General features: G+C 45.6%; 1 protein-coding gene across 1 annotated transcript; it reads right to left on the bottom strand.

Moving 5' to 3' along the window:
* Nucleotides 1-3,158: 3,158 nt before the first annotated feature.
* THBS1 (thrombospondin 1) lies at nt 3,159-19,381 on the bottom strand. The gene is made up of 22 exons (XM_082649577.1): nt 19,228-19,381; nt 18,558-18,653; nt 17,727-18,286; nt 16,738-16,813; nt 16,257-16,456; nt 16,020-16,142; nt 14,877-14,970; nt 13,302-13,475; nt 12,815-12,991; nt 12,338-12,511; nt 11,973-12,100; nt 11,714-11,866; nt 11,054-11,272; nt 10,582-10,689; nt 9,876-10,035; nt 9,614-9,732; nt 7,775-8,009; nt 7,358-7,585; nt 6,917-7,188; nt 6,409-6,506; nt 6,166-6,305; nt 3,159-5,259 (listed from the first exon to the last, which is right to left on the bottom strand). Exons 2-22 carry the CDS (start codon nt 18,622-18,624, stop codon nt 5,252-5,254), a joined length of 3,513 nt encoding a protein of 1,170 aa, XP_082505703.1. The 5' UTR covers nt 18,625-18,653; nt 19,228-19,381; the 3' UTR covers nt 3,159-5,251.
* Between the last annotated feature and the right edge of the window lie 2,100 nt (nt 19,382-21,481).

The raw sequence follows: 21,481 nt of genomic DNA, 5'->3' as shown, positions 1-21,481 counted from the left end.
GCAAAGACTTGCTGGGGTGTGCTTTTAAGAAAGCTGGTAAATTAAATTAAATCACATTTTTTCCAAATTCTTTGAATTCAATGAATTCATTATAGAGACCATTCCTCAAATGATGATTTTAATGTTTGGATTCTCTCTTTCTGGATCACATTTCCTTGATATTTTTGAGACTCGTGGTATAATTGTTCAGTGGTTTTTCCTCATCGAAATTCCTGGGAAAATTTTTTATTGCTAAATTTGCAACATCAGGGATACGTTATAGAAACCAACATTTATGTATGTGTGCTACGTTAAAACTAGTTGAAATGCTATGATTGTTTTGTATTTGATTTGATACGTTGCCACTTTATTGTGATTTAGACAGATTTGATCACCATGAATTGTAGCTTTGCCCCTGCTTTCCCTTCTTTCCTCCTCTCTAATGCCTGTTAAGTAAGTACAACTTGCCGTGGAGAGAAATGAATTTTCTCAACAAAGCAATGTTAGGCTATCCTTGCTATCTTATTAGTAATGGTACTTTTCATAAGCAGAAGTTTGACTGAATTATTACATATATTATATTTAGTTATTTTCTTTCAGAGTTTGCCTTTTACAATGCAGCAAATAAAGATCAGCTACTTAAAAAAAAATAACCTGTGGTACTATTTGAAGAGAGAGGGTTTGTTAGTTACAAGTGAGTAGCCTGGATTCATGAGAACATTTTATGTCAACACTCCATATGATGAATTGGCATTAGAACTAGAAGTCCAATTTATTTCTGATTCTAAAAAAAAAAAAAAAAAAGAGCTATTGTGCAGTATTTAACAAAATTTGGAATAATGTATATGTAGCATTATTATTTTTCGCTCGAATGTTTTCATCTACTGATATTGGATAATATTAGTGATTGCTTACGTCAAGTTTGCTTGACTTTTTAAAGTGAAGACTTCTATAGCTGCTGTTTTCAGAAGAATTGATAGGCAATTTCTTTTTCTAGCCTTTTTCAGTTTATATTAAAACTGCAGTGGTTCTTGTTGATGTTAATGTGCTACAGTGTAATTTGTCTTGATGCTAAGAGTTTTGCCGTGGGTTGCCAGCAGAGGTTAAAAGTCATGATTTTGGACTCTCATAGGAGTGACATGTGTGGCATAGGGTTTGGGTCAGAACAATCAGAGGAGAGAGGTGGTATGGATGGGGATTTGCAGTGGTGATAGAGAGGAGCCATTTTTGCCCATAAGCCTTTCAGAGGAGTGGGGCTTTCTAAACCCATGTGCTTCTGGTGTTTGACATGTATGTGTATGTGTGTGAGAGAGAGAAAGAGAGAGGGAGAGGGAGGGAGAGAGGGAGAGCAGGAAAGAGCGAGAGAAGGGGAGAGGGAGATAGATGTTGGAGAGAGAGCTTATGCCTTTGTAAACTGTTCCTGCAAATGGTATTTGCGGCAGAGTGAATCTTTATGTTACAAGAGTTTAAGAGAAGGAAAGGAAAACAGAATGATTTTAAGTAGTGAATTTTACCATTGAAAGAGGTGACACCATTCCATAGCATGTCAACTGAAAGTACCTCTAATAAGAACTGGCAAGCTGAATTTGTATAATATATTCAACATGAAGGCTCCAGATTAATATATTCAACATGAAGGCTCCAGATTAAAAAAAAAGAAAGGCCCTGATAGGGAAAGAAAATGTTATTAAAAAATAAGTTTTTATTTTAAGGTTCCTTTTAGACCTGAGTGTTTGCCCCAGAACAAGATAGAGAAGAAAAGATATAAAAGAGCAAGAGCTAATTCATTTCAGGAATGAATTTAGGATCTTAAAATTTGAGGTTTTTCTACTTATGACTCCTCAAGAAAATTACTGGCATCACCTTTATTGTAAATTCCCAGAGGACCTAAAACTGCCGTCCTATCCAACTCTTTGAAATGCATGACAATAAAATAGAAGGAAAAAGCTATACCCCGATGGCATAATTTTAATTTTTAACACATCCTGTATTTTAGTACAACCTGATACGAAGGTCAGTCTTGGAGTGAATATGCAGCATGCCTGGGAAAAACCTCCTGTTCCCAGACACTTTTTTCTGTCCCATCTTGATATTTTGAGTTACTTTTGTTCTGTTACTACTTAAAAGTGAATTAGAATTCTCTCCCAAGACTTCACACGTTGAGCTGCTCAGAGAGTGAATGTCATGTTTCAAAGAATTATTTCTTTCAAATCAGTTTTCCAAATTTTATAACCATTACCAACACCTTCTAGTTCCTGACTCTTCACCTGGATACCATAAAATGATTTGGCAATTTATACTTATATAGGACTATGCTACCCTAGATAGATGTTTCTAGAATGGGAGAGAAAGATCAACAAGGAAAAAGAGTCTGTCTCACTCAGCCAGTCCTTTTTGTTTTAATAGATCTCAAAGCGAGACCTTTAACCTACTCATAAATTTTTTTATTCTACCTGTTCTTATTAAAACTAAAAATTGGCCAGTATTCTACATTCATGGTTAGCCCACCTGAAACTCAAGTTCTGCTTATTGTAAGGCATTGGCCTTCTCTTCACAAAATAATTTGATTTTTTACATGTATATATGTTTTTAGGATTTCGTCCAAATTCGACCTGTCTCTGTAGTCATCCGTTTTTGACCAAAGGTATAGTCGTTCTCCAAAAAGTGTTACCTGTAGAGTTTGACCCAACTTTTCGAGGACAGTTCTTCCTCCGTTAACGTTTCTAAAGCTTCTCCACAACGTGCAATGGTGTTGCCCACCCAGTGCCCTCATTCATGGCTCAGAAGATGTAGCTGTGAATTCTGTGTGCTTCACTCCTGTTTTCCTTTTTCATTGTTTTTAGAAACAGAACTGGACTTTGAAAAGGATTCAATAAATGACATTTAGTGACACTGGTAAAATATGAACTTGTATCCTTTTGGGTCCCACATCTCGGGGGGACATTTCTCATTGCTGTGTTTTTAATATGACAGGTTAATTTTTGTTTTGTTCTTCTATTCCACAAATCCAGCAAATATGTCATCTAAGCAACTCAGTCTTCCTAAATCGTATAGGAAATATGAATGTTCCTGTTACTTACTGTGTTTTCTTTTTGTATATACTCTATTGGTTTGAGGATGGAATTTACCCATACCTCATAACATAAAGCCAGAAAACAAATAAACATGGATACAGTAAGTATAAATATAAAGTTCCATATGATTTATTGTTGTTCCTTGTACATAAGAAACAGTAATATACAACTTACACTGCTTTAGAATGTAAAATGGATAAAAATGTGTACAAAAAAAGCACATTCCTAGAAAAGTATTGGCAAATAGTAAAAACAGGGAGGAGGGTAACAAGCAAAAAACAAATCAACAAAACAAAAAGAAAAACGAACAATTCTTCAATTCAGTGTGCAAACATTTTATAAAAATAGAAATACTAACTCTACAGGCAGTATTTCCTGATAAATTATTTAAATAGCATATCTACACAATCTGAGATATCTATTCCAATGGCAATGAGAAAATAATTTATAAAAATAAAGCAATGGTATACAAGATGATAGAAAAACACAACTTTCAGAAAATGTATTTAACATTTCAATGCTATTTCCTTATTGGGAATACTTTTCTGTGAAGAATTTTTATACTATGTACAACATTGACTTTTTTTTTTTTAGGTACTACAGTAGCTTTAAGTTTGTTAGACATTTAAACTCTTTTCTGCTTGATCCAAAAATTCTTTACTCAGTCACACAACAAATGAGGTAATATTTGTATACAAGTTTCACCTTTGTCATTTTTTTCATTTGGAAAAAGGCAAAAATAATAAATGTAGATACTTTTCATCTCCCTGGAAATAGGCACAAGGGATGGAGCAAAACAGTATTAAAGCCCTCCTGGCTTTCTTTGCAAACTAAAAACACTTGCAAATGGACAACCAAATAATTCCACTTGAAAAAATAAAGGAAAAAAGAAGAATCCCAAATCATTCAGTCTAAGCACAAAATGAAGAGCAGCTTGCTGTGCTGATTTCCTTGTGCCACTCCTATGAAAGTTTTGCTGATCAATCTCAACTACCAGCTCTCAAACACTTTCCATATGAAACCTAGATTCCAGGTAGAACAGAGTTAATAAATAATCTGTATTTACAATCTTACAGTCATGAAGACTTGTAGCAAAGATGATATGCTTACGCTTCTTCCTGTTCCATGAATAGTCTTTCAGACAGATCCTCCAGAATAAGTAAAAAATAAATATTTTACATTGTAAAATGTTTGTAAAAAAAAAAAAACAAACACCAAACTACAGTCCAAAAGAGAAAATTGGAAAACTCCATGATATTCAGGAAAAAAGAGAGAAAAGGAATGTCTTAGTTGATAATTTTGTGCCTTTCTAACCATAAAAATACAAGCACGGCTACCTTTCCCATGGGAGGTAGCCCAGTGCTCACTGAGATGGTAGGTTTTCTTATTTCCCTGCTACATCTGCACAAGCTACGTCTGGAATACAGCTGACAATTTCAATATAACCAGGCAGTGGCAGCCAGCACTGCCTTGTGCTGGTTTAGTTCTGACTCCCTGTTCTGGTTGCTACAGGTGATGTGTAAGGGGTGGAAATCCGGGAGGAAGTCCACAAGCCAGTCTTTTCCTTCCTTCCCTGCTTCTATTTAAGTGCCTATTTACGTGGGTCAGTCAGCTAACATGGGTCAGCATCATGAAATCCATCAACAGTCTTTCCCCTGAAAATGATTTAGTACCGAAAAAGGAACAGTCCCTCCATGTTTTCTTCATACAATCGTCTCTTGGGTATGTGCCCTCCCCTTAGGGCTTCGGCCCCGCCCCCCCATTCCCGAGGGAGTAGGTCAGGGCTGGTTTTGTTTGTCAATTCTAGCGAGTCCTCCCTTCTCTCACACGCCTGAAAACGCTTTGGAGTCCACTGCTCAGAGCTGGCCTCACAATCGCCCTCTGCCCTGACAAAAGCAGAGTGGGACAGGCACCTTCCAACCGAAGCAAGTGGATGCTTTTGATTTTTCAAAAGCCAACCAAAGTCATTGTTTATATCCTTGGAAGATTCTTCTCATTCAGAGGCTGAATGCTGAGTCTGATTTGGAAAATTGCATTTTCTTGAGGCAAGTCACATGTTCTAAGAGTCCACACTGATGCAAGCAGAGAGCAAAGGCAGGCAGGGAGGAGTGATCCTGGGGGTTTTCTTAAGCCCATGGTTCCAGAAGGTGCAATACCAGCAATGGTTATGATCAGTCTTTTCATCAACAGTTTGATGATTAGGAATCTGTTAAATAAATAGACAAACACATAAATACATAAACTAATTCATCAAGGCATCGTCATCTTAATATCCCTTAATACGTTAACAACCTAGGCATAGCTCTACTTTTATAATGTCAAAAGCATATTTTAAGATTGTCAGCTTATATAATTACACGTTAGTGTGTTGGAACATGGTTGCTAGGAGCTTGACACTGCATAACCTTCCAGAACTTATGCTGTGATTTCTAAGTCTTTCCGTGTTAAAACTCTAGGGAGTTTTATTTTACAACTTAAGACTCAAAGATTACACCATAATTTAAATATTGAGTAACAGCAACCATATTTTTTTTACTGTGCTTCATCTTGTTGGCTCCAAGCTTGGCCCAGTAAACGTTTATTAAGCACCTGTTTTGTAGGAGACCCAATGCTAGACTCAGTGAGAGCTTAAGTAACCACTAAATGAAAAAAAGAGCAAAGGTTAGTAGTGAAAATTAATTTAACATGCCAACATGAAGGCAATACTCCTTTCCCTTCCTTTCCAAGAGGGAAAGGTTCTGAAAGACAACCTGGGCCGTAATGGCATGAATAAAACTAAGTGGTGTGCAAGACATAGAAATGTAAAATTTTAAAAATTTTTAGTATTATTGCTGGGGTCTGAACTGTACAGGAGCTTGTCTGCAGTTTACTTTGCGCTGGCTATGAAGAGAACAGAGATTGCTAAATTAAAATGGTTCACAAGGACTCAGCACTTCATAAGCCGCAGTTCATAGGCACTATTTCATTTTTTATCATATGCCTTCAACAGCAAAATATAAATAACCCTTTCTCTAAAATAGCCTTTAAATCAGCCTCTCCCATGATTGGCATTCTTGGTATTGGTCTGAACTAGGGATGTCAACTGGTATATTCACTGTCATTTTGCTCCTACCTCTGCATTCATATTTCAGGTCAGAGAAGAACACCATTTCTTGAGAGAAGACGAACAACCCTAGCCTACCGCCAGCATAGGTTTTGTCATAGATGGGTCCTGAGTCGGCCATGATTTTCTTCCCTTCATACATCACCACTCTGCAGGAAAAAGGAAGTCGCGTTAGTGACACCCTTGCTTTTTGGTCCTCTCCTTCTCTCCCGTCAGTGTGACTTAAGTGAAATTTAATCAGAGCAATCTTACCTAATGAAACCCGTCTTTGGCCTGTGGCTCAGACGCCATCTGTAGGCGGTGAAATCTTTCCAGCCTATTTGACGAGGGTCATGCCACAGCGTGCGTACCTGGAGGAAAAGGAAACGAAAAGGTTGAAACAGCCTCATTATGAGATTTATATTTCATTCCATGAGAAACGGTGCTTGAAAGGTACAGAGTTGACCTAAATTAGAGGGCTGCAATGTAGGATTTTTTTCCGAAGGCCTTTTTCATTAGATGTGTAGCCTTGAATGTACATATAAAGCAGAGAGAAGAGAAACTTTTATTTGTTTGTTTGAAGAGGCTAAAACTGCCTTTGGATTTGAAGTGGGCTCCCCTCTCAGACCCTAGGATGTTTTTTCAAAGCAGAACTTAATGCTGCAGTTGGTGATGCGGGGAACGTGATATCTAAGATTCCCTGTCGGGAGGCCTGGCCAAAGCACAGCATCCCTTGTGCTGGTCTAGCACCTCTCCCCCTTCTGCAGGGTGTTGTTCTCACCTGGCCGGGGGTGTTTCCTGTGTGCCACAGGGCATTCCGCAGGTGCTCGCCAGGTCCCGTGGTGGAGTTCACGACCTTCACAGAAAGGCCGGAGTATCCCTGAGCCCTTGTGGGGTTGGTGTCCCAGTAGGACTGAGTGACTTGCTTCCACATCACAACGTAGAAGCGGCTGCTGGACTGGTAGCCAAAGACAAATCCGGCATAGTCATCATCCCTTTCGGTGTTGATGAAGAAGGTGCCACTGAAGTCCACAGCGTTAAACTCATCATAACCTGGAAGAGGAGGCCAGACCCAGGTTAAAACCGGCAGCCTTCGGGAAGTTCTCTGTTACACTCCTAGGCATTTTTTAGCACCCATGGGGACACACACGACTGCCAGCTTTTATATTTGCTTCTTTCCCCTCTATGCACTGGCCTTTCGTTAGAAGAACTCACTACTCACCTACAGCAAGTCCAGGATCACAGTTGACGGTCTGGACAAGTTCTTTACCCTGATGGCGTACAACCCAGTTAGGGTCATTTTGGGACGTCCCTTTGGGATCTAGAGGAATCATCTGGAATCGGCGGAAATCGGTCTCACTGATATCAACGTTTTCGGGACAGATGTCATCGATGTCTGGCACGTTGTCCTGGTCAAAATCATCTTTGCAAGCATCACCTCGACCATCACCTGAGGCCAAAAAGGCAAGAGTACAGTGAAATTCTGAAATAACCGTGACTGGTGCCAGAAATTCACTGTCTTCTCAAAGCTGACATTTGGTCTGTTCATCCTTAAATGCATTCAGCTTTGTTTTTATTTCCTGAATCCAGACAGCCATGGTTTCAGTGACTCTCTTTAAAAGTGGCTCTAGTGACTCACCATCAGAGTCCTTCTGGTCAGGATTGGGCACGAGCCTGCAGTTGTCCTTGTCATCAGGAATGCCGTCATTGTCATCGTCATGGTCGCAGGCATCGCCCTTGCCATCCTTGTCATGGTCAGCCTGGTTGGCGTTGGGCACGTAGGGACAGTTGTCCAGGTTGTTCTGGTGGCCGTCTTCATCAATGTCCTGATTGTTGTCACAGGTATCTCCAATGCGGTCCGAGTCAGAATCGAGCTGAAAGAGACAGAAACAGAGGGTCAATTGGAGTATGAATCATTGATGCTAAAGAGAACTTCTGTAAGATTCTCCAGTGTTGGATTCGGCCAGTGAGGTTTGAAGTCTATATGCCACTGCCAAAAGCTAGTCATATTAACAGATTTTAAATGTTTTTCTTCTTGACTCTTGTTTTCATATGACAGTTTTAATAGGGATTTTTTTTGTTGTTTTTTTTAAAATAGAAAACTGTCGAAATAAAATTCAATAGAAAGCAGTAACTAATCCCCAAGGATGGAATGCCATGTTAACTGCTTATATTTTAATGATAAATGAAATTCTTTGTGTACAATTTGTTATTTTCCATTTAAGTTTTCAATTAGGAAATTGTTGACACGTCAGCATCTACTCTAGGTCATTAAATCATGGCAACATGGCACTGCTTTTTATACATACTTGGAAATCCATATGGTGGGATCAATTATTTTCTTCTTTTTTTAGGTATTTGGTTTTATATCTCTAGTCCATAATGGTTGTCAACTGTTGGCTCAGGTAGTCAGAATTCTAAATTTTTTCAAAACTGTACTTCTCAAGAGTACTTTTTTACATTATTCAGTGTATGTGGGATGCTTAGGGATTATTTATACACAAGTTGAAATGTTTCTTGCCAGTATTTATGCTCTTTGCCATTAAGATTTTTACATGATTCATTAACTGTTATAAACTTTATTATTATCAGAAGAACCAAAAACTCATCCAGGGAGGTTAAACGGCATTGAGGTTTAATTTACAGTAAGATCCAAACTCAACATAGATGACCCTCAATGCCATTTGATCAGGAAAGCTATCCCAGATCATTCATGCTTTCCCATTACGGCCCCAAAGAGATTCATCCTGTTGCTTTCTGTTTTATAGGAGCTCAAATGAACAAACATTAGGAGCTCAGCTGGACTTCTCATTTTTTGAATCTTTTAAAAATATTCCCATTTTTTAAAAGCTGGTTTCTATGTTTTCAGAACAATGCCTTAACTTTCACAGCTAGAAAATAATGACGAGCAATTACACAAGAAAAGGAACTTGTTCTGGCTGATGTCTATTTGCAGCACTCCCTGGCAGTGCTACGGAGAATTATCTGCTTCCAGTGCCAAACACTTGAAGAATGACAATGAAACAGGGATTTCTCCAGTTTGGGGGAATTATTTTTAGTTTGAATTTCTTGCAGCCAGATTATATCATTAGCCGTGAAAATGGTTGTGTATCGTGCTTAGGGATATTTTCTTCCATCTCTGAGTTTCAAATATGATTAATATTCCCGTAGAGTCGTCAGTCACAGATTTCTGCTTTGTATAATTTATCTTAACAATGGTAGATCCCGCTGAGCAAGTCACGTGGACCTTCTTGTAGAAGACAGGATTGACATTACAAGACTGTCACACTAAAGACCTATGAGACTCTGCGAGGAACTCATGTCAGGCAAACTGTTCACATGAAAATATTACAATTGGCTATGAGAGCACTGAGAGCCGTGGTAATGTTTGAACTCTGTTTAACTCCTCTATTTTTTAGAGGCCTAGAAAGGGATATTCTAACACTTTACTGAAAGATTCTGAAAGGCATCCACCGACCTGATCTGGATTGTGTTCCAGGGGGCAGTTGTCACACTGATCTCCAACCCCATCCATGTCAGTGTCTCTCTGGTCCACGTTGTAGACATACTGGCAGTTGTCCCGTTCATTGAGGATACCTGCAGAGAACAGGGGACAGGTAAGAGCTGGAATCTCCAGCCTCAGCTGTTTCAACCAAATCGCACACTAACAGCCAGGGCTGCTCAAGGTTGAGAGCCAAGTGAGAGACACTGGGGCCCGCTGGAGTCAGGGAGTGCCTTACCGTCCCCATCAATGTCTGCTGCGCAGGCGTCTCCTTCCCCGTTGTTGTCCGTGTCAGCCTGGTCTGGGTTGTGGTTGTAGGGGCAGTTGTCACAGCGGTCTCCCACGTCGTCTCTGTCATAGTCATACTGGGCTGGGTTGTAATGGAACGGACAGTTGTCCTGCAAAGATAAGAAGCAGAGCATTTTACAACACGGTCCATGAAGCCCGCCTCAAACCACATGTAGAATATTTATAAAACTGTGAAAATATGCAACAATTATTTTCTATTTAGTGGATATACTAATTGAATCCTCTGTAAAATGGTCACTGCAAAAGTTAAAAGCCAGGACATAATGAGTGAAAAATGAATTGCTGTTGGTTACGAGTCAGTGAGATGTAAATAGAAACTCAACATCACTGCTCTCAGTGCGCTCAAAGAAAATCTTAATGTGACTTAAAGAAGACATTTGAAACCAATCTGGGGAGCGAAGTGTCATTTGTTCACATATTGTAACCTCTTGCTCCAACCGGCGGAAGGGAAGGTTGTGATGAAAAACAAAACCCTCATTTAAAAATTCTCTTGGCAACATCTATGTCCTCAAACTACTGAAACACAACAAATAACTTCTGATGATCCTAGATATCAGTAACTTCATTGAATCTCAAGGTGTTACAGGCTGTTGCTGAATACAAAAGCTGAAAGAGGAGTAGAAAACGTTTTTTACCCTGTCATCTGGAATTTTATCATTGTCATCGTCATCGTCACAGGCGTCGCCGATTCCATCCTTGTCATAGTCTTCCTGCCCTGAGTTGGGAAGGTTGGGGCAATTATCCTGGAAAGAGAAGACACATTACAGCTGCAGTTTGCATGCCTTTTGCTCAGCTCAGGCACCAGAGATAAACGCTCTAGACTTTGTACACGCTGGGAACACAGCCATGCTCTGCTGGTATTTGGTAGAGAAGTGAACATTTTTTTGGACAACATAATCGACTGTGGAACACAACTGCCCACAGGGCCTGCTGCCCCATTCATGATCTTGGCACCAAGTGATTTAATATTAATAAGAATTAGGGCTGCTCTGCCTTTGGATGATTTAATCTTTCAGTTTCATTTTCAGACTTTTAAGCATTTAAAATCCCTCAGCCTGTTCCCTTGATAAGGGCTTTCTGGAGGTGGGCGAGGAAAGCGGGGGCTACCTTTTTGCAGTGGTAAGTTGCATTGGCCACGCACACCAGGTCCTTGTTGGGCCAGCCGTCCAGGTCTGTGTCCTCCCCACAGATGATGCCGTTGCCAGCGTAGCCGGGCTTGCACTCGCAGCGGTACATGGGGTCACTGTAGTGGCTCAGGTAGTTGCACTTGGCATTCTTGTTGCAGTCGTGTGTGCCGTCCATGCAGGGGTTGCGGGGCTTGCACACCTGAGGGTACATCCTGACATTAAGGCAGAGCCTTCGAGAGTCCCCAGACACCACAGAACCAAGAACCCAGATCCCCATCGTCTCTGAACAGACAGAGCTCCATGGGAAGAGTGTGGGTCCTCCCCATCCGCCCCGGGTATGTCCAGGTTACAGGCTAACGTGGCTTTTTGTGCGTTTTCCTTGAAATTGCTCAGCACCTAGGCACTTAGAAGCCCATCCACTCACAACTTGTTCCAGAGCAGCATTGTCAGAGGTGATGGACCTGTTTTCCTTGCTGGAGGTACAGTGGATTTTCTAGTCCCGTTTCTAAGAGCTAGGTTGTCCACTCACCCCCTTCCCTGTTTTTTGTGAAGGGTATAAGATGACGTTCCCTCCTTTCGTGGCTCTTTCGCTCGAGGACACCCCTCCTTCACTCCCGTCTACGAGTCCCCTCTGCTCTACCTGTTTGTTGGTGGTGGCATGTTCCACGCCCCGGCCGAAGGGCTGCGAGCCGGTGAAGCGTGGCGGGCAGGGCAGGCAGTTGTAGCCGGGGTCTGTGTTCTCACACCTGTGCTCTCCGTTGTGGTTGAAGCAGGCATCAGGGACTTCTTTGCACTATGGAAGAAATAGCAGTTTGCTTCGTGTTTAGAGAACACTGCCAAAGGAAATGACTAGGACAGGTGAGCTGCTTTCCTAGGTCTGGTAACTCCCAGCTTCTCACCTCATCAACATCTTTGCACTGGATGCCATTTCCGCTGTAGCCCGGGGGACAAGCACCACACTTCCAGCTGCCGTCAGGGTAGCTGGTACACTTGACGTCCGCAAAGCAGGGATTGGACAGGCATCCATCTGAGACAAGAGAGACAGGCAAATGGTGGGTCTCAGCTGCTTCCCAGTAACTGCCATTCCGGACACTTCAACCAGGGTGTAAAATATTGTAGGATCTAAACAACTGATAGCTTGTTGAGATTATGCTGTCCGTCTGGCATTTTAGAGTAATCAAATCACTCAGGACCATTCAAAGCCGAACCCCTGTGAACGCTAACCATGGCACTCAGTGGTTTTGTCCTGGGCTGCATGGCTTACCGATGGGACAGTCCTGCTTGTTGCAGATCTGGTTTTCTGTCACATCACCAACGCAGTCCTTGCCTCCAAACTGGGGTGTGGGGTTGTTGCAGAGCCGACTACGTTTCTGCACCCCTCCTCCACAGGTGACGGAACAGATGTCCCATGGCGACCAGGGTCCCCAGCCTCCATTGACTGTAAGAAAATGAACCACAGGCCAAAGTTAACGCCGATTTTCAAACGCCTTACCTTCACAGGAGACTCTCCTGAGTCTGTTCATGCTACCCTGACACATGGAACGAATGTTCTGGAAGAAGGTGAGTCTGAAATTGTTCTTTCTGTTTTCCATTAAAAGAAGCTGCTGCGCTGTGCAGGACTGTGCTTCTATTTGTTTCTCTAGGAAGGGACCTTTCCCCGTCCATGACCCACCGAGCTGGAAGCTGCAGATGCCAGCCAGCCAGCTGGGCAGAGCTGCTGCCGGGTGACGCATGCACTTACTGGGGCAGGCGTCTTTCTGGCAGGCTTTGGTCTCCCGAGCTTCGCCCTCACATGGCTTCCCATTCATCTGGGGGCTGGGAGAGTTGCACAGCCGGATTCTTGTGATCACACCGTCTCCACATGTTACAGAACAAGACGACCACGGGGACCAGTGGCTCCAGCCGCCATCCTGTTTAACTAAAGGACAAACCAGATGGTTATACGGTGCTTCCCATGAGCCAAGCTCTGTGCTAGTGCCTTTAAATGCATTATCTAAACAAAATCTTCAAACTAGCCCTATCAGGAACTATTCTTACCCCCGATTTGCAGATGAGGAAAGAGCCTCAGAGAGGCTAAGTTGTGCTCAAGGGTGCATAGATAAGGGGGAGACTTGGGATTAGGTCCAGAGGCTAGAACCTGTGCTCTTAACCTCTGTATTATGGAGCTGCTGTTGGTGACGACAGGGACAGGTCAGTTCTCCACATCCCCAAGTGGCCAAGATACTTACATCTCTTGTCACACTCCTGAATGTGGCAGGTCCGTGTCTGCACGGAGGAGCCCTCGCATCTGTTGTTGAGGCTGTCGCAGGAGCGGCCACGCTGCTGGATTCCGTTGCCACATGTCACAGAGCAAGAGGTCCACTCAGACCATGGGGACCAGCCATCGTCCGCAGAATCGCTGGCTGCAGAGGACATGGGCGCATTTAGCGTGCAATCATTAAAACAAGCTATTCTTTAGACTGCTCTGCTCAGGACTTTCTTCTTCCCTTGCTAGAGGGTGACAAGCAATGTAGTTGTTAGGCCAGTGGCCAAGGGGTTTATGCCAGGTCATTCTGTGCACAGCCTCGTAGCAGTTGCATGCTTTGCCTGGGCTGGTACAGCTGAGCCTTTTCCCTGTGTGTGTTCCTATTCATCACTCCCTCTCTCCTCCTGTCTGCATTTCAAATGAGTTTCCCTTTTCTGACTTAAGATATTTCAGTAGGCAGTTCCAGTCCCAGGCTTCCAAAAATACTTGAGTTTTAGGCAACTTATAGGAGTCACTTCTGCCTTTCAGGGGAGCCAGAGACCATGTGTTTGGCAGATGAAGTTGAAGGCAGCAGAGCCGCTGTTGGCTGTGGCTCCAGCTCGGTCATGAGGTTAGTCAGTATGTTGCTTCTCTCACCCTAGCATTTGGGACCTTTTCTGCATATATCTTCACAAGAGGAAAGTGCATTTGTTTATCATCTGCCCAGGCACGATGACTACAGTCACGTCTAGCTGTATCTGACACGAGACAGAGAACTTGTTTTCTCTTGCCATCAGCTGGAACCTTTCCTAGCAATCCCTGATTCAAGTTCAGAGCTCCGCCAATCCCCAGCTGGCTTTGTTCCCTTTAACCCACACCTGAAGTGATCTCTGGAGGGGACTGGTTATTCTGAGTTGTGATCAATGTGTGTAGGTGCAGTGGGTGTGGGAGGTGTGGGTGTGAAGGGTGAGTGCTACTTTCTCGTCTTATTTATCTTAGTTGTGATGAATCATTTTTATGACTTGTACCTACTATACTGTCTCAGCAAAGTGATTAATTCATACTGGCAACAAAAGCCAGGGATTGGGTACCATGAAACAACACAGTGCCCTATTTCTTTTATGGCCCTGACACTCAAACTGCTGTTTTGTCTTAGGTCTCTTATGTCTGTATACAAAATGGGTAGAACTTTCAGGCCCAATTAAGTCCAATGCTCGCACCAAAGCCATCCATTTCTCTGGTGAGCAGATTTTTCTTGACTCTAGGCTATAAGGTCAAATTCTAAAAGCAGTCAACTTAGAGCTATCACTGCTACCGATTCCTCTCTTCTTTCCTCAAAGCATAGGATCATTCTCAATAAGCTATACCAAGATTATTGCCTGTACTGTGATCCAGGGGGGTAATCAAGTTTAGTCATAAGGGCACTTTTGGCTCTCTACAGCAGACAAGCCATCAGTTAACCAGGTGTCGCAGCAAGAAACTGAATGAAAAACATATGATGGAGATGGGGGTGGGGTTCAAGCACTATGTACAGTTGATCCAGTCGCTGAAGCATGATTATGCAGTTTTAAGAACTTACGCCAACACCGCGGGCAGCATTCTCCATCAGGAACTGTGGCATTGGAGCAGGGCATGATTGGGCAGGACACTTTTTTGCAGATGGTAACTGAGTTCTGCAGGGCAGGAGTGAGGGAGAAATGGTTTACTAGGCATACTGCAAGCCGAAGTTTACATATTGAAACATTTCCATTACAGGTTGACACGTGGTCAGGGCTGTTAAATGCTCTAGTGGAATGATTTTAATAGAAGATCTGCCTCTGTCATGTTGGCAGCCACCAGTACTGTAGAGACAGTTCTGGTGCTAGTTACTTGTCACTCCACCCCTCGGAGAGAGCTTTCTTAATTGCCACTTAGTCACTTTCTCATGCACAGGACAGCGTGAAGAGTTTCTCCAGCGGGAACCACTGAATGTCATGGGTCAGATCTATTACTCTGCATCTAAAAATCAAACTCATGAAACTCAGCCAGGACTTGAAAAGTTTTAAATTATATCTTTATGGGGAAAAGAAGATCAATGAGCATCGTATTTTCTCATGTATAGATCTGGCTTTATATTATATTGGTCGAGAATGGGAATTTAGTAAATCTGACTCGCAAATCCAGCAATCCGTGATTTGTATTTCAGCTTGACTTTGCTCAATAAGTCAGGTAAACCCCCTTCACTCCCCTGCCCCTGGCGTTGCAGGGTGGGCGGGGGGATCCAGAAGGACATACACACTGCAGGCAGCGCCATCTGAGCTAAGTGGACAGTTCTGTCCTAACATGGTGGGCTAAGTGATTTGCACAGCAATCAGTACTGTATTAAAAGAATCTCTGTGTCATAGCTGAATACGAATTAGGGTTGGGGGGAAGAAAGATCAACTAGGTTTTACTTACCTGACATTCAACACTTAGCCCTTGAACTAAAGCAGGTAAGTTACTGAGATGTTTAAGTAGATGTGTTCTTTTAGATACTTAGCCTGGGGTATCATTAAGACTTTGAAAAACTCTTGGGCATTTAAAGATTTTATAGATGTCATAACTGCATCTTAAGAAAAAGACACCATTTGGGTTATCAGGCCATGGAACATAAAAAGGGCCTGTGTGGCTATGTGGATCTTCCCCCAGAGACTGTGGCTTCAGTGCACCATCTATTCGTATTTCAGTCTCTCGAGCCCCTTACCTGGCAGCGACACTCAGTGCAGCTGTCCACCGTCCACTCCTCGCTATTCCTGTACTGGACTCCGTTGTGGTAGCAGAGCGGGGGCCTCCTCAGCTCATTGACCAGCTCTTTGTTCTCTTCAGTCTAGAAGGGGGAGAAAGGTCATTAGCGTCCAGCCTCACTTTCAGTCCCTCAGCATCATCGGTGGTACACGTTCGAGGGCTCGTGCTAGCGGGCGGGGGGGCGGAGGCCACTGACCACTTTGCGGATGCTGTCCTGCAGCGTGGTCACGATGGTGCGCAGGCCCCTAAGCTCCAGGACCATGTTGGATAGCTCGTCACAGGAGATGCCGCACATGGCTTGCAGATCCTTTGTCTTGTGGCCAATGTAGTTGGTGCGGATGGCAGGGCTGGAACCGTTCACCACATTGTTGTCAAGGGTGAGAAGGACACTGGTAGCTGCCAAGGAACAGAGGAACACGATGGGGAAAGTTATAGAGGATCTTCAAGCAGAAGACCTCACCTGCCAGTCCCCAGGGTTCCTAGCCGTAAAAGACATTTCATTTTGGGTGAGGGATGCAGGAGGACGGGATGCATGTGTGTGCTGTTGGAGGTCACCTTTATATACCTCTTAGCTATGTTCCCTGGGGTAATTTATGCACAACCACCATTGCATACGTTTCTCAACTTGTTTTGGGTGGAATTGCCCCAGTTTCCCTGTATGCCCTAAAAACACTTACAGCTGGAGCAGCCTTTGTTCCTGAGGATGTCTTCTGGTGTGGTTCCAAAGACAAATCTCACGTTCTGCAGTACGCCCTGTGGGAGGACACACATTATTTGTAGACGCTTTGTGGGGGAGGGGGGGCGGGGGTCAGTGGGTGGGGGAGACTGTTTATGCTGGGAAAAGCACACAACAGATGTTCTAGAAGTTTCAAAGAACTCCCTTTTAAGATCACCATGTCAAAATAACACACCAACATGAACAGCCAAACAACTTCAAAAATCTTAACTGTGTCTTGTGCCAAGTCTTCAGTGTTGTACAAAGAATTCAGTTATCAGCCTACTCGGAGACACAGGAAATGGAATCTGATACTGAGACCGGAGGATATAATGACACTCTCCAGTGTCAAAGAGTTAACTGTGGGCGTTTCAAAGCCACAGATACAAAGATCTAGACGTTTAAGCATGGAAGAAGCTGCAGCAGCAAATAGCCACTATTTTAATCTTTTCTTTGAGACCAGTTACATCCCCATGAGGAATCAAATAGCAAAGTGGTATTTATTCTGCTCCTAAAAGTACCCACTTCAAGCAGTATTGTAATTGCTGGAACACATTTGAAATAAGTTCTTTCCTTGAGAAGAGCATAAAGAGTATTTAAGGTTTTGAACAAGCTGTTATAGGAAAACTATTTCTTGTTTCCTTTAGTGGTTTTCAAAGTCTGGTCCCCAGAACACCAGCGCCAACCTCACCCTGGAACTGGTTAGAAATGCCAATTATCAGGCCCCATCCCAGACCTATTGAATCTGAAACTCTAGGGGTGGGGTGCAGCAGTACCCATTGTAGCAAGTCCTCCGGGTGACTCTGATGCTCCCTGAAGTGTGAGAACCGCTGCTTTAATACACAGGCAGGATTTCCTGTCCTAGAACCCCTGCCTCTCCTGTGATTGCCCTCCTGGCAGATCAGCTGCCTCTCAGTCGACCCCATGGACCGGGAATTGAAGAGGCCTCACCTGGAAATTGTCATTGACACCTCCTTTGGCGATGCGGAGCCTGGCGATGCTCGCCAGGTCCCTGGTGAAGATGCTTTGGATGGGAGCATCCAGCTCAGCATTCTCCATCTTCTCACAGTCGATGTACAGCTGGGCCCTGTCCTCCTGCACAAACAGGGTGATGCTCTTCCACTGGCCGGTCGCCAGGAGTGCTTCTTCCACCGACACCACATGCTGCTTCCCCTGCACGGTCAGGCTCAGGTCCAGGGTGCCCGCCTTGCCATTGGAGACCACGCTGAAGACCTGGCCGGAGTGGTCTTTCCGCTCCACGGCCAGCAGCGTGCCCCGGGTCTTCTTCATTTGCCTCAGGGAGGCCAGGAGGAGGAAACCTTTCTCCGCCCGCACAGCATCCACTAGGTCTTGGAACTTGTCGTCAGGCACAGGGGGGATCAGGTTGGCATCCTCGATGCGGAAAGCTGGGCTGGAAGGGTCAGGACCCTTCACCAGTCGGCGCCCGGAACCCTTGCGGGCAGCCCCCGTGAGTTCAAAGATGTCAAACACGCTGTTGTCTCCCCCAGACTCTATTAGACAAGAGCAGGACACACGGTGAGCTCTCTGGGCTGGGCCTGGGGTGGGGCTCAGCTCTGGGGTGTGGGGCAGAGGGACAGGGTGAAAGCTCCTGGCAGCCACCGAAAGAGCTGAATAAACACCAGGGTCACAGGGAACCTGCATCCCGACGTTCGGTCAGGGCTCAGGGGAGAAGAAGCTGGGAGGGGAGTGCATGGGAGGGAGGCACACCTGGGGTAACCGGACCTCTTCCCTCCCCCCTCAAAAGGTATTATACAGACTCACCTGGAATGCGGTTGGAGCCGCACACATGCCACAGGAACAGGACACTGAGTCCCCAGGCCAGCCCCATGGTGGAGCTGTTTGTGCCCAGCAGGGAGCCTGCAGCAAGAAGCACAGAGCCCAGGGTCAGAGGCAGCCAAGCAGGGCGGGTGGGCAAAACCTGGCTGGGCTTGGGGCCGGGTCCCTGGGGATCCCCCTTTGGCTCCACGTTTGCGGCAACGAGGGGCAACAGTACTTACTTTGGAGAAGGCAGCAGGAAGAAAACGAGAGAGTTGAGGGGAGGAGATTGTGGGGCAAGACCAACAATCGGGGGGCGGGGTGCTTTTCCTTAAGAAGTTGAGGGTAAACAGCAGCATCAGGAGATATAGTTTGGGGGCCCGGGGAGGGCACGGGGGGAGTCTAAACTCTTTTCTAGAGGACTGATAGAAAGGTTTAGGGAAGACGAGGAGAAGAAAATCTTGGGGTGTCCTGGCGAGTTGGTTTGTGAACCCCAGGGCTGGAGAGGATGGCCCTGGAGCCCTTCCATAAGAAGGGTCCCCCAGCGGCTGGGAGGGACAGGATGGGGAAGACGAAAAGTATGAGATCCGGGGTCCCTGAGGCGCCGAAGCCTGGGAGCTCCAGGTGGATGGCCAGGGCAGCACTGGTCCTCGGCGGCCGCCCAGGGACTCCTTACCTGTGTGGACACGGATGCAGAGGCCGGGGCCGGCGACGAAGGCGCAGCGACGGTACCGAGCGCTGGAGAAGCACGGGCAGAGCGGTACGCCCGGAGGCCGAGGGATCGGAGGCTGCGCGGGGAGAGCTCGCCGTGGTGAGCGCTCGGCGGCCGGCCGGAGTGCACTGGCTGGCAAGGCGGTGGAGACGCTCGCTTTTAAAGAGGCGCTCACATTCCTGGGGTTTCCTCTGGCCAATGGGAGGCCGCCGGGCAGGAAGCGGGAGGGGGGGCCAGTCTGGGTTCCTCTCTCCGCCCCCCGCTGCCTGGCGCACAACTTTCCAGCTAGAAGGGGAAGGGGGGCGACAGGGGTCGGGCCGAGGAGCACTGGAACTTCTCAGAAAATTAGGTGCCCGCCCACGCGGCCTTGGCGCTCATGGGCTCAGCACTTTGGCTCTGGCGCCGCGCGGCCCCGTGCGCTCTGTGCGCATCCCGAGCCGACGGGGCTCTGGACAGCCACCCAAGACCCTTAGGGGGGGCTTTCAGGCAAACCCGTTCCCTTGAGTGCCTGCGCGACGGCTGAAGGGTGGACACGAGCCCGTTTGTACGGGAAAAACTGAGCCCGACGGGGTAAATAGGACCATGAGGAAATCAGTTGTTGAAGGAGTTCCCTCTTGGGTACTTGTTGACCCTCGTCCATCCATCCAGGTGGGGTGGGGACCATGGGACCCACTTGGCGCCGCGCTCCTGCCCTCGCCCCACGCCTGTCCTCCGCCTGACCCCGCCCCGCGAGGGACGTGAGTAAGGTGTCGCGCCGGCCAGCAGGGCGGCTACGGGGCTCGGCTTCCCACGGCGCGTCAGGGCATCCTTTCTGCAGCTGCCGGCCCCGGAGTCCCCGGGCAAGTCCCTTCTCCCAATTGCTGCGGCGCTTCCAGGGCTGGCCGCTTGGGGGCGATATGCGAATTCTGATCAAGGGGACGCGAGCTGACCGCTTCTTTCTAGTCAGGAATGTTAAGGAAACTTATTCTTATCCACTTCCCTCAAGCCAACATTGAAATTGTGTCTTGAAAAACAGTTTTTGTGCCCACTCGTGCTTCTTAACGTGACTCCTTTGGAGGTTGGAGGATTTGCAGCACCATGTGGCTCCAGGGTCTCAAATTATTTACAGAACAGACCCGTAGAGTAATAAATTACCCTCTGCTTATCATTTTATTTCCTTTTTTTTTCTTTTTCTCCCTAAACGTTCTTTTCATTTTTCGGCTCCCGAAACCGAGGTGTGGGTTACATTTCTGTGGGTGCACCAGTTGCCGTGAGCGCTGCTGCTTAATATGTCTGTCATTGGAAGTCTGGTGTCCAAGCCACCGTCCCAAGCCAGCATGACTCCAGCTGCCTGGAATTCCATTCATCACCTCCGGCTGGGGCGCCAGCAGCTACACTTCCCCCGCTGTGATCCCGCACCATCAGACTGGCCCTGGGACCCAGGGAGCAGGTAGTAGCTTCACCAAATAAGGATCTCAGCCACCGGCCAGGGAAAGCCCCGGGGTTCACTTCCCTCCTTAGCATTTACGTGTGGCCGGACTCCTGACTGCTGGAAACACCCGCAAGTTTACATTCATCCCACAGCAATTTCACTTTTCTTGTGTGACAAGGGGCATGTGGGTGACGGAGTGTGTTCTAGTTACTCAATACTCAGCAAGCACCTCTAGAGGATAAGTGTGTTCCTGAGACAGTTGTTTGTTTGTTGCTTAAGTAATAACTGAACCTGACAGAGTTCACGGGCTGGAAGACAGAAATAAAAGTCTCTGTTGCATGATTAGTCAAATCAGATTCCTGTCGTGAAAGTCATAGGTAATGATTCATCCAAACAGATCTGAAGATTCCAGAGTCAGCAGCCATACACAGCCCTCCCCTTCCCTCTCCTTCCCTAGTGTCCTGTTTGCTCCTTGAAAGGTGACTTTTTTTTTTTCCTTCACTTGCTACTAATAATGCCCTAATAAACTTAGGGACGGTTTTCAGAGGATGGCCAGCTGATGGCTCCCTGCTCCTTTGGCTCATTTGCTAATTTTATACAGATGAGCAGAGGGCTCGAGGGCCACAAGTGGCCCACCAAAGCAGGATACATCTCTCCTTTTATAAAAACATCATCTCCTTGAGGCTTAGCCGCAAGGACAGAGCAGAAGCTCCCTGGAATGCCCCTTCAGGCTAGCCACTTCCGGGACTGAAGGACTGTAGGAATCCCTCTGGAGTTTTCTTGGAACTTGGCTTCTTTCAACAAAAC

This window comes from Grampus griseus (genome assembly GCF_964374135.1).
Source record: "Grampus griseus genome assembly, chromosome: 2".
Lineage (NCBI taxonomy): Eukaryota > Metazoa > Chordata > Mammalia > Artiodactyla > Delphinidae > Grampus > Grampus griseus.
The sequence above is the reverse complement of the archived record's forward strand: the minus strand, read 5'-3'. Positions and strand labels throughout refer to the sequence as shown.